General features: G+C 39.8%; 1 protein-coding gene across 1 annotated transcript in view; it reads right to left on the minus strand.

Moving 5' to 3' along the window:
- Positions 1-14: 14 nt before the first annotated feature.
- The window catches only part of LOC132956185 (protein phosphatase 1H-like), a 28,833-nt gene continuing 15,825 nt past the window's right edge, over positions 15-13,022 (minus strand). The window contains exons 7-10 of the mRNA XM_061029465.1: positions 9,698-9,761; positions 8,722-8,829; positions 4,902-5,053; positions 15-4,598 (exon numbers count right to left, since the gene is read on the minus strand). Of these exons, the coding sequence (XP_060885448.1) occupies positions 4,451-4,598; positions 4,902-5,053; positions 8,722-8,829; positions 9,698-9,761 (472 nt within the window). The 3' untranslated portion in view covers positions 15-4,450. The remainder of the gene's footprint in view (positions 4,599-4,901; positions 5,054-8,721; positions 8,830-9,697; positions 9,762-13,022) is intronic.

The raw sequence follows: 13,022 nt of genomic DNA on the forward strand, positions 1-13,022 counted from the left end.
ATAACACAAACAACTTTTTTTTTTACATTGACCTTTAACATTTATTTTGTTTTTTATTTCTGGAAAAGAAACACTGAAGGTAAACATTGCTTATTCCCCCCAAAGTTGCACAAGGAAACATTAAAAATATTTCTTTTTTGACTTCATAAGTTATTCTTTTGTTATACAAAATGTACATTTCACATTCACAAGTGGAGAGGTTGAGGGTAGCACAATGGTCTCTTAAAAACGGTTTCCCACCGAGCTTCAAACTTCCTCTCTGCTACAGAAAAAAACGGCATCTCTTCTCATTTTCCCATATCAAACCTTAATAGACTAAGGTAGAAAACAACAGCAGTGGCTACTTTCACAATACAGCAATTTCAAAAAGTTGGGTCAAAGGGACAAGGTAAACTTTCAAGTCTAAGAGCTTCCCAAACATACCAACAAACTCCTATCTTTTTACAAATGTAGTGTTACCTATACTCCACCTTGGAGGACTCCCTTCCTTTAAATAAAATAAATCTTACAAGTTCAGACACTTGAACTACACATGATAACTGAACCTGAGTTGATGTGCAGTGGTCGGGTGGCACAGTACGATGACAAAAATAAATCATGTTTTCATTCTTTGACATTCATCTATGAGAAAAAGGCTTAATGACAGGTATAAGGATGAACATTCAACAAATATTCCCCAGTCAGGCATTGTCTTAACACGTTTACAGTTCAAAACATTCACTCTTTCTGTCAGATGAAATCTGATTGTAAGGAACCACACTGTTGAACTAAAGCGTATGCTACAACAATGCTGAGGTGGGGGGCAGGGCAGTTTTTTACCTAAAGTAAAACATACAAAATAATTGACATTCAATAAATTAAACCCAGCAAAAAAAAAACATCTGGTAACTGCCATCTTGTACGATGGACGAAATGCACCATAACAGGTAAAACATATATAATTATGAAATGTATGACAATGCATACATGTTTTTAAATGAATAGTCCTTTATGGAATGTACAGGAGGAAATACGCACCATTTGACTTCAGGCAAATGTAAATGACCACCGCTTGAAGGAATGTAGATAATTGTCATCTGCAAAAATGTCTCAAGCTAAGATTATAAGTAGCCTATACAACACAATGGCACATATCATTTCATGTAAAGCAATGGTTCAACATTTTGGGAGATGCGCTTACTTGTTTTCTGGCTGTGAATTACTTGAAGATTGATACTTTACTTTTTGCTTACCAAGGGGACCATAAACTAAGCTGAGTGCAAAAACTTGAATCGAGGGGTAACAGCTAGCTTACTTACCTAGCTTAAAAAATGTACCAACCAACACCCCTAAGACCACTTATGAAAATGTTTAAACTTAAGTTTTCTGCTTTTTGAGGAGCTATGGGTGTGTTAACTCCCATGCTGGTATGACTAGCAAGATCAGCATACATTGTGTTTTGGTCATACCAACGTATGACCAACACCAAAACACAGCATAGACTGGTAGCACCTTGTAAAACATTGAATGGTCATTTTGGTAAACAGAATACAAAAGTGAATTTAATGAGCTGGTAAGTGGTATTTGTTCCCTTAGCATAGAGTAAGGCTAGCTGTTTCCCCGTTTAAATTTTTTATGTTAGCTAGATTTAGCTAGCGAGTATCTGCTAGCTGTAGCTTCTGCGATTTATCTTGTAGTTGCGCCAGAAAGAAAATATGTTCACATCCAAGTATGTCTGAACTATTCCTTTAACATGGCTTTCTCATCCTAGTCCCGCACCATTTCCTAACAAACTTCTTTGGGTTCAGTTTATCACTTTTACTATCTCATGAAAAAGAGCGAGATATTCTAATTATGAAGTCAAGCTTAAAGTACACCAAACCCCTAAACCTCTACCTGTCCATTAGTGAGGAGCAAAAGAGTCATAATAACTAGCAATGACAGTTTTTTTTAATCAGTCAAGGTTGTAAAACATGCAGCTTACTCTATTTTTATACCTTCAATATTTTTTTTTTTTTAAAGCTTGGAATCCAAGTTTTTAAAAAAATGATGTACTTTTTTCATCGATCCTCTTCCCCCAGACTAACTCACATCTCCTGCATCTTAAACAAATGTGTCTGGATGAGGAGTATAGCCTGTATGAATGCAGAATAATAAAGTGGGAGAGGGCAGAAAAAATACACATGCACATCAGTTCCTAAGGCCCTGCCACACAATAATGAACTCTTCATATTTCCTTTTCTTTTTAAAAAACCCAGGCAACAAGATGACAAAAAAGTGCAAAACATACATGATCTGATTTTGAGTCAATCCATTACCATTCTATGTTAACTTCTTCCCTTCCTTCACAATGAATCTACTCTTACATTTCTGGGACGCTAATAACCCTAACGGAAAAAAAGAAACATATGACAGATCTCTGCACATTAACAAACAAATGACATCATCTCTAACTCTTTGTTACGTAACATAAATACAAATTCAGTCCATTAAAAACAAACAGGTGTAAACCATTGCACTGTTGCTTATATTCCCAGGCCTACATTATGAAATGCACTGACACAAAAATCACTACATCCAATAGCACATCGTTACTCTCAAAGCTGTCCCTCTGGAGACAAACGGGACCAAGCATCTGAAGCTTGTGAAAAAAGCAAAAGAAAGCTATCCAACTTTCTCTCATTGAAGAACTTATGTTCATCTTGACATTGATTGTATTTCAGGATTTTTATTTATTAAAAATATGAATTAGTCCTTTCATATATATATGTGTATATATATATATATATATATATATATGACTCCCTTGTTAGTGATGTGCGTCAGGGGTACACTGTGGTCTAAGTCATATTTTATGTTTAGTCTTTTCAGTCAGACCTTTGCTAGGGATATTGGGAAAATGTATTTCTTAAACTTTTTCCGTTCGAACAAATTTCCAGTTTCTAAATTTACAATTTATCTTGTTTAAAGCTTTACCATTAAATCATTATTTTTCATTGTTTTAGGGAAATACAGCATGATTCTTACTGCCCATGTGCATTAGATAGGAGGCTTAAGCCAGGGGACCTTTAAAAAAACAAAAAGCCTAAGCAGAAAATGAAAATACAAAAACAAAATGTTAAGTGTGGGACTTGCTGTGTGTTAAGACAGAAAACAAATAAAATATGATGGATTCAATCACATCATTTAGAGGTTTTTTCTCACCTAAGCTACTAATTTACCCCCTGCTTCCAGTCTTAATCTAAACTAAACTAAGCTAAGCTAAGCTTATGGTCTCCCTGCTATGGCTTCACATGTTACACACAGGTATGTGAGTTACCATTCTTCTAATCTAAATCTCAGCCTAACCCAAAAGTTTTTAGTAAAATTAAAATTTACAAGACTCAAGTCTTCGATTAAGTGATGAGTGGCTGTTAATAGTTCTCCTTTTAGATCACTGAGGAATTATCACATGCATTTGTTCATATACCATTATCAAACTATATCCCAGTACTTGATCCAAACAGGTTGTTCTCAATCCCCACTAAATCTGGTTCCTGTTCCACCTTGCTACTCTGAGGTCCTTGTGTCTTTTCCTCTGTGTTCATCAGCTACGCACTTATGGTGAAACATGAAAACTACGCAAAACAGCAGAAAAAGCCTCCCCTTGCTTTCCAAGTGACAATAACCGCAGAGTCTCTCGGACTCTCCCCTTACAAAAGTCTCAAAAATCATAAATTCTAACAGGATGCTCAAGGGAAGGGAAAGAAATGCAGGTCCAAGCCAAAATCTCCTCGCTGCAATCAGTCAGGAATCTGAAAAGCCAAATGGAAGCAGTTCCTCAGCAAGGGAATCCTTCAAAGCCACACTGTGGCAAAAACAGAAAAACGCAGCTGACTCGTCAGCCTGGTCCATGGTCACGAGACGAAGGAGGTATTTTTTTTTCTTTATACAAACAAGTCGAGTGTACAGTATAAGAGAAAAGAGGAGGGCTAAAAGAGAAGGAAGAGGAGGGTAGAGTTTTGTACAGCACTGCAAGAGAGGCAAGAAGAAGACGTGAAGGAGGAGGTCTTTTCTCCACATTGAAAGAGCATTTGATTATTTTAGCTGTCTCATTTCTGAAGAAGTTCAGAGGCAGTCAGCCTCCTTCATTCTATGGAACTGTAATCACTAATGTTCCACTTTTTTCCTTCATCACTTCTATCAACTCAACAAACTACTTCTGACTCTTAGGGCTTTACAAATACACAATGCAGTGCTGACTGAAGTTCCCTTGATCAGACTGACAAACTGTGAACTTCTATAGAGACATGAAACACCAACAAATGTAAATATCCAAATTTGAGTATACGGTTGGTCCAAGGTAGAAGATAAATATTCAAACAGCACTGAGGGGGAAAAAAGGGGGAGAACAAGAGTTTAGGAATCCTGTTGATTAAAGAGCCTACATGCTCTTCAGGTCCTTAAAAAGGAAGCACCTCTGCCGGGCTCCTCAGGGTTGACGGTTTCCGTACATCAGCGGTATGATGAAGACCGAGATGTCGTCTCCGGAGCCCAGGCGCTCGTTGGTGATCCTCCAGCCTCTGTCCCTCAGCACGCCACGCGCTCGCATCACCAGGTCTTGAGCCGCCATTGTGTACCTGATGAGGTAAGAGAAGAGGACACAACAATAAACCAACAGCATACAGGGTCACTTTCACTGGGTTAGCACAGGAACTGAAATTATTTGTACAGTGAGACATGAGGCCACCTATTAATAAACAGAATCCTGTATCCTGGAAAGAACAGTACAGTTCAGCATTCCAGTATAATGATGCAAACCAGAACACCTGACATTACTAGGAAACTGGAAAACTTAGCCTTCAGGTGTATAGAATAACAATTTTGAAGCAACTAAAGACAAAAAAAAGAAACCAATAAAGAAATAAGGAAATAAAAAAGACCTGTGTAGGTCATCAGGGTCACAGTTGGCGAGGAATGTGGTGACGGCTTCGGCTACTTCCTGGTTGGAGAGGACGTCCCAGAGCCCGTCGGTTCCCATTACTAGAACATCATCAGCCCCATGCTCGTAGTGCATCAGGTTGTAGACTTTAACCTGTAAAGCAAAATACAAGCATGCAGGGTTATTTACAAAAAACACTAAAGTAGCATCATTCTTGCTAGCTGGCCATGCTAGAAATCTTGTGAGGTTGCAAAGCTGTGTTTCAAGCTAAATGCTAATATCATCACGCTAACATGCTTACTATGGCTAGGCCGACATACCGGGAATAATCTTGGTCTAGCATGTAAGCATGGTAAATTGCTGATAATCACTAAACACAGAGAACTATTGAAGTGATTGAAATGTGAAATGAATCCAGACTGTAAAAGTTTCAAGCTAACTAGCAGTTGTCTGGCCTTTTTATAACCAACGATGACAGTTAATTTGGAGCTTAAGGATAAGTCCAATAATCACCAAATTCATCTTCTCAGGATTCAAATATATCTGTACAAAACTTTATGGGTATAAAATAGTAATACACATTTTGACCCTGTTGTTGGAACCATTGATAGACCATCTGCTGCAAGTGTTGCTAAAACTTCTAATAATACAAGATAGCATGAACAATTCATACAGAGAACATCATGTGACACTGTCATGTGATAATACCACTTCTCGACTATCTGATACAGATTCTGTGTTTTTTTGTTTGTTGGTAAATTCACTGGTAAATTTAAGATTAAAAAGACGCTTAGTGGCTAATATAAGTTCCAACTCGGCAGGCTTCAAATCTTGGTGGTTCTAAGCTTGAAAACTAGAACAACGACAGAAGCTTGAAATATTCCTTGCCACTTGAAACTGGCTAACAAGGTCAATAACACCCAGCTCAAATAGCTCTAGTCTTATCTGCCATATAGAAATTAAAAACAGACCTAGCCCTTACATTGAATCTGAATGAATTCAACACAGTTTGCATTCACTGAGAGAATCTCACTTCGTCTTAGTTGAGAGAGCGGTTTGTGTGAATGTACTATATGGACTTGAGCTTGCATAGCGCTTTTCTATTCTTCTGATTACTCAAAGCTCTTTTACACCATTCACCATTCACACACTGATGGAAGAGGCTGCTGTGTAAAGAGTCTATCAGTAATAACTAATCCATTCATATGCCGCTGACAAAGCAGCAGGAGCAACTTGGAGTTAAGTGTCTTGCCCAAGGACACATTTGACATGTGCCGTCAGGATCTGGAGATCGAACCCTTGATCTTTTGGTTGAGGTCGACCGACCACCACTGAGCCACAGCCGCCCGATGTGTCTCTGTCTTTCTCTCAAAGACGGAGTGCTGAGAGGGTTTCAGTCTTCCATGTGAACCCAGCATGAACCCTGGTGTTAATGAATAAAAGATCAAGCAGAGAGCTGTGGGAGGAAAAAAAAATGCAAAAACTTCATAAGACAAACTACAACCGCAAGATGAAAGCGCTTTGAAACCAGAGCCAGACAGTCATATAGGTGAGCTTAAGTTTCCCCCTCAGCAGAAAACCCTTTTTTTCTGACAGAGATGCTGTTAAACACAACCTCTGGTGATTTTTTTTTAGTGCAGATTTGACACGAGTAGAAGCAGTGAAAGTCACGTGACAGACTTATCCTTTGATATATGACAAACAAGCCAGGGAACAGGGTTGTTCAGCAGAGCTAGAATGAACGGAGGAAAAAAAAAAGAAAAATCCAATCTGCGGTTCAATGGGTTCAGGGAGACAGAAGCTAAGGCATCAATTTAAAATTCCTGCGTTTGAAAAAGCCTCTCGACATCCACTCTAGTTATCCATATGCTCTTGACTACGAGCAGCAAAAGAAGGACAAGTTCATTACCTTTCATGTAGCTTACAGCAACAGGAATCACATTTGTGTTGTGTTGGTACCTTTTCAATCGACATTTGTTCAAATAAAAAGTTTTTTTAATATAAAAGCATGGTTTGATATTGCTCATTGAGGGAGTTTAGGTTTAAATAGGCTAAACAATAATCGTCCCCTCCACAGCAGACCCTGGTGAAATGAATCCTGATAAACGTTTTAGAAAGGTGCACAAATATTCACCTCACACAATAATTTAACATTTTCAGTAGTATGCTAAAAAAAAATGTCCCAGTGCTACAAGAAGATATAAACCACTCTTGCTTGAAAAAAGAATGCAAAAAGAGAAACAGCTGGCCTAGCAATAGCATGTATGTAGCATGTATGTAGCATGTATGTAGCAATAGCATTGTTTAGCAATGAACAAGCTCCGTATGTTCTGGTAGGAGGATGTTGTTAGCTAGCCTTCTCCAGTCGTAAAAGCTAAAGCCAAGCAGTAGCTGATGTTGGAGAGAAAAAGAATAAGCAATAAAAAAAAAAATATTCTTCTAAATGGAGCAATAGCTAACATGCTCAAGCTCGAAGCTAATTGTGTGAAAAGGCTGCGTACAACTAAAAGACCTGTATGCTTTTTTTTTTTAACTCATTAAACATCTGCAAAGACTTTTTTGGGGTAATTTTAAAAACCTCCATTGTTTACATCAATCTGAATGATTTATATAAACCATAGTGGTCTTCATTACTGCATTTGTTGGCACATGACTGTGTTTACTGGTGTGACATCACCCCCTTCAGACTTGTAAGAGTGTGACATCATCACTGTCAGGACTGTATGAAGTCACTAGTGTGCACAGGGAAGCCATCTTTAACCATCTTTTTATAGATTATAAAAGCATTCAAATATTTATAGATGTATTATGTAATTATTCATTATGATGAAAAAAAGTCTTTGGAATGCTCATCCCCGCCATCTGGAGAGGCTTGTTGTTGTTTGTTTGGATTGATAGCAGCTGGCAGGCTGCCAGTGCCGGTGTTAGAACCGTAGGGGAAAAGAGACAAAGTCAACTCAACTTTTTATCCCTTATGTCAAGTGCAGATAATCTGTTCTTAGTGACGTTGAAGAGAGAGGAATATACAGCAGCCTTTTAAGAAATCAAAGGGTAATATTTGCGGTGAGATTTACATGCTGTTGGGCGTTGACGGTCTAGCGATTGAGTCGCGTCCCATGTATAGAGGCTGTAGTCTTTCGAGTAGGCGGCCCGGGTTCAAGTCCGATCTGTGGCTCCTTTCCCGCATGTCATTCCTCACTCTCTCTCTTGCTATTCCAGACACTTTCCAATCTAAATAAAAGGCAAAAAGCCCCAGAATACACCTTAAAAATGCTTATGTTGCAACTGGGGCACCGGTTGCTCAGTTAGTAGAGTCGGTCGTCTCTCAACCGGAAGGTCGAGGGTTCAATCCCCAGCTCCTGCAGCAAACATGTCCGATGTGTCCTTAGGCAAGACACTTAACCCCAAGGTGCTCCTGCTGCTTCGTCGGTGGCGTGTAAATGTGCATGATTGGGATTAGTTAACAATGATGGACACTTAACATGTGGATGGGTGAGAATGGGTAGGTTTGACATGCGGTGTAAAATCACTTTGATTAGTCAGAAGACTAGAAAAGCACTATACAAGCTCAAGTCCATTTACAATAACTGATCGATAAATTAGTCATCCAGCCTGCAAACACGTGTCACACCTGCTCACACTCTTGTGTAGGATAAGACATGTGCTCCTGTTTCTAAGTTACCACAATATCTCATTTCTTGCTGTTTCTTCAAAGCCTTGGCTCTGTGATGTTTAGCAGGCTGCTGTCCGGGTCAGTGTTGCCGTCTGCTCTGCCCTGAATGAATGAGTGTAAGCAGGCTAGTTGCTACGTTAGCTCTTACCTCGGGGCAACAGGAAAGGAACGGTTTGATGTAGATGTTGGAGTCGTGAACTTTGAGGTCATGGTCACCGAGCCCACGGGTCACACCAATGGTGGCCAGCACACGTGCCTGTAGAACATGGGCTGCGTCAGTATAGGTGTCTTGCACAGTGTGAAATATCACAGCATTTTTAAAAGACTGTGTGTCAACATGGAGCGATGTAACCACAGTTGTAATGTTTGACAATGAGACCTCACAGTCAGAGATGACAACACAAGTGTGTGTTGGAGCTGGTTATTGCTTTCAGTATAGATTGTGTAAACACCTGTTGGTGGGTTAAACAAGAAACACAACATGTTCCTTTAATGATGAAAGTATCCCTCAATATTCCTCCTGACTTTTATCTCTGTGGAAACTCACTTTCATTTGATCTCAAACCAAACTGATTGAAAATATGAAGCAAACTGACACCGCAGAGAACTGAAGGCTTCTGTGCAATTCATTTGGTGGACTGTTTATTTATTTATTTATTTATTTTTTTACAGTTTCCGTCTCGTCTTCTCCTCTCTCCCCTGCTGTCCCCTGTGGGGATTAACTCCACTTCTCAGAGAGACGACTGTCATCTCCCGAGTGGTGTGTGTCTGTCTGGATGTCCGTGTGTGTTAGCTGTAGCTGCTGGAGTGAAACAGATGGACCGTCTTCTTTGTCTTCTAGCGAGGATGTACTCACACACACACACACACACACACACACACACACCCACACACTCTCGCTCGCACATCAGAGACAGAGTATTTACTCTCTTGTTGGCTGTCAGGCATGTAGCGTGTGTGTGTGTGTGTGTGTGTGTGTGTGTGTGTGTGTGTGTGTGTGTGTGTGTGTGTGTGTGTGTGTGTGTGTGTGTGTGTGTGTGTCAGATTGACTCCACAATGTTAGAGTGGGTTATTTTCTGAATTCCACAGTCGAAGCACAGAGCTCGGAGGTGACAGACTCTTACCTTTTTCCCTTCCCCGTATATCAACGGGAACTTGAGATCTTCATCCTCAACGGTCTTATACGCCCTGTGTTCAGGAAAATAAAATAAAAGCAAGAAATGAACAAGTGAAATTCTTCTTCTTTAATGTCCGGCTCACACGTGCATTCCCATATTGATAATACACCAAACGTTAAAGATGTAAATGTTTGAAGTAAGAAAGAAGTATAAAACAGACTCTGAGATCTGTCTTTGAATACGTTCACTTTGATTTATTTTTGTAGTCAACATACTCGCAGTGTGCAGGTTCTACAATCGCTCACCATGTTGCATCATTACCCATCTGGATATAAAATAAACAAGTAACAGCTTCTGCAGCATCTGCTTGAGCCGGGAAGTAACTATTGTGTGACTGACGCAGGGTAGTCAAGACTGTCAACTCAAAATAAGAATATGTCTGACCACATTGTGTTTTTTTATTCACCACATTAAAGCCTGGAAGCAAAACTATATTTCAATACCTCAAATTTGAATTTTTCTCATTCATTAAGTTCATGATTGTCTTTCTGATTATCTCTTCAATTATATATTTATCAACTCATCTAAATTGCACTATATATATATTGTATTGTACACGTGGATCAAATGACGTATTCACCACACTTTTTCCATTTCAGCTTCTTTCAGATCATTGTTTTGATTTTAAGAGCATATAACCCAGCAGATACATTTTCTCTCCCCCCTGTCTCTCTCCTGTGTGCTCCCCAGGTGTTGCTCCTCAGCCTGAGTGTGCCCAGCCACACCTGTGGTTAATTACCAATCAGGGGCCGAACTATAAAGAGCAGAGAGTTCCTATTTCTTTTCCCTGGGTTTGAATTTCTTGTTACTCCCCTCATCCATTAACCATCTTGGGGAACGTAACAGTGCTACCTCCCCAGCATCAAACTGCAGGTGGAAAAAAAACGAATGAAGCAACAAGCTGTTGAACAAAGCAGAATATTTTGCAGCTTAATGGGCCGTTAAGTCAAAGTGGTCGAGACCGAACCGAGGAAAAAACGGGCCGACACTCACTGACCGACAAATGACACGTATTGTTCTCTGTGTCGGCTAGATGTGTAACCAAGTGTTAGCCATGTTAGCTTTATAGTGTGATTATGCCATACACATGAATACCACAGGAGTGGAGATATCAGCCTTTTAGTCACTAGTCTGGGACCAGATCCAAAAATACACTCCCAATAATGCAACTTGACAGGATTTCTTTTAAGATCCTTCCTGTCTGTTAAATGCATCCGTTAGATTCTACACTTTGTTCAAACTCTACATCTATTAGCTGAAGCAGATACAATCCTGATGACATAATTTTCTCTCCAACTTGGGAGGGAGATTAAACTGGTCACTCACTGAGTGTGGGGAGCTAATCATCTCACTCAGTGTCAGGTGTGTGTGACTGATTGGCCCTGATTTGGTCCTGGTGTGTTAAGGTTATATATATATATATATATACCCCTGAGATGCAGCACTCTGTGCTGGCTCATTGTCTCACCTTCAGAGATAGTGAGAGGTTCTCTCTGTGTTTCTTGTGTCCTCTAGAAGTGTGTGATTTTGCATAAGCACCACTTGACTTTTCTCGGTGGGTTTACTTACGGGGTTCCAGCAGATCTACAAGTGTAGTTTGTTGGTGCTGGGAATTTCTGACACATCCTTTTTGTTTCTTTGTAAACACGGGCCTGATGACCTTTTGTGTCTCAGCTGTTTCTGGGGTCTTAAGAAATCAAAGGGACTACCCTTTAATCTATTTTCTGGTCAGCTGCTCGGCAGCAGTGGTTTTGTTTCTAGTCTTGTTGTTATTTAGGAAAGAGAGCCTTTTGGTTTTGCTTGTTACTTTTTGGTTTCTTGTCCCCTCCTATTTAATCGCTTGACGATTCTAGTGGTTATCCATCTGGGTTAACTTTCAGATACCCGGGGTCCGCAATTGCATCCCACTCTCCCAAAACCATACACAACTTAAAATTAGCATGTTACATATAATGGTTGTCATAGGTGAGGTAGAACTCTCTATGATGAGTTCACTATTCTTTAAATGATACACCTATCAGGAATTTGACATTTTCCCTGTTTCTAGGGCCGACACAGCTTTCTGTTATACTTTAGTGCACAAGACGTAGAGATCCAACTTCCACATCCATCAGTCACCATGCTCGTCAAACTTCTGATAAAGCCAGAGACGATACACTGCACTATTTTATCTCCCTCTGTTTATTGTGGGATGTGACGGGCTGCCTAATGAGCTCATTTTGCTAATTTTCAGTATTCTTTTTTTTTTGCATTACAGAGACAAACACATAAATTGCAAAACGGGAAAAAAAATCCCTATTTCCAGCTTTTCAAATACGAGGTTTTACCGCTTTTGGCTGTTTTGTAAAGAGGCATCTTTGTGCATTTAGCCATTAACACGACACTATCTGAGAGAATGTGTGGAGTATTCGTGCCCTTGAGGAGCTCCTCATGAATGTTCCCTTGTTCAAGGGCAGATGAGAAGCGTCTGCTTGCGGTAAACAAACCCAGAAGCAAAAAGCAGTGTGTAAAAAAGTGTATGCTTTAAAAAAATACCTCAAGTTTAATTTTTAGCTGCTTTCATTTGTGACCAAGGCTGGATTTCAGAAATACTGTTCAGCATCAATCGTGGCTCTACAAATGTGCAGGTTACCAATGCCATGTTCATGAATGTGTCCCCATACCATCCCTGATGCAGGCTTATGAATTCTGACAATGGGGCATTCATGATTTCCAGACCTGTCAGACCTGTTTCATTCCTGAGGACATTTTTCAATGTTGCCTCAGTCCATTTTAAATGACACTGTATTTGGTTTATATCTGGTTTCCTCTTTGCATGGTCGAACTTCGGCTTGCTTTGTGAAGTCAGTAACGGACTATGTTCACGGACAAGTCTTTAGAAGTCTTCCTAAAGCTCATGTGAAGTCCACGAGAGGATCATGTGTGTTTTAAATACAGAGCCATTTGAGGAGGTGACGTTCACAGTGACTTAATAATGGTCGTTGGCCTAGTCCCTTGTGAAAAGTCCTTCATGCACTGAAGCAAATTCCTTGTGAAACAACAATATCCTTAGTGTTTCACTATTCACCAGTGCAGTCTTTCATCTCTGACCAAGTTTAACCTGACTGTAGGTTTCACAAAGTGCTGCTTCCCTCCCCATCTTAACTTCAGAAGGACTCTCTCGATGCTCTTCTTTTACCCAATCATGTTACTGACCCGGTTTAACCTTTGAACTGTGAGATATTCCATCAGGTGTTTCACAACTTTTCCCGTCTTCTGTTGTCACTATCTC

This window comes from Labrus mixtus, chromosome 22, assembly GCF_963584025.1.
Source record: "Labrus mixtus chromosome 22, fLabMix1.1, whole genome shotgun sequence".
Taxonomy (NCBI): domain Eukaryota; kingdom Metazoa; phylum Chordata; class Actinopteri; order Labriformes; family Labridae; genus Labrus; species Labrus mixtus.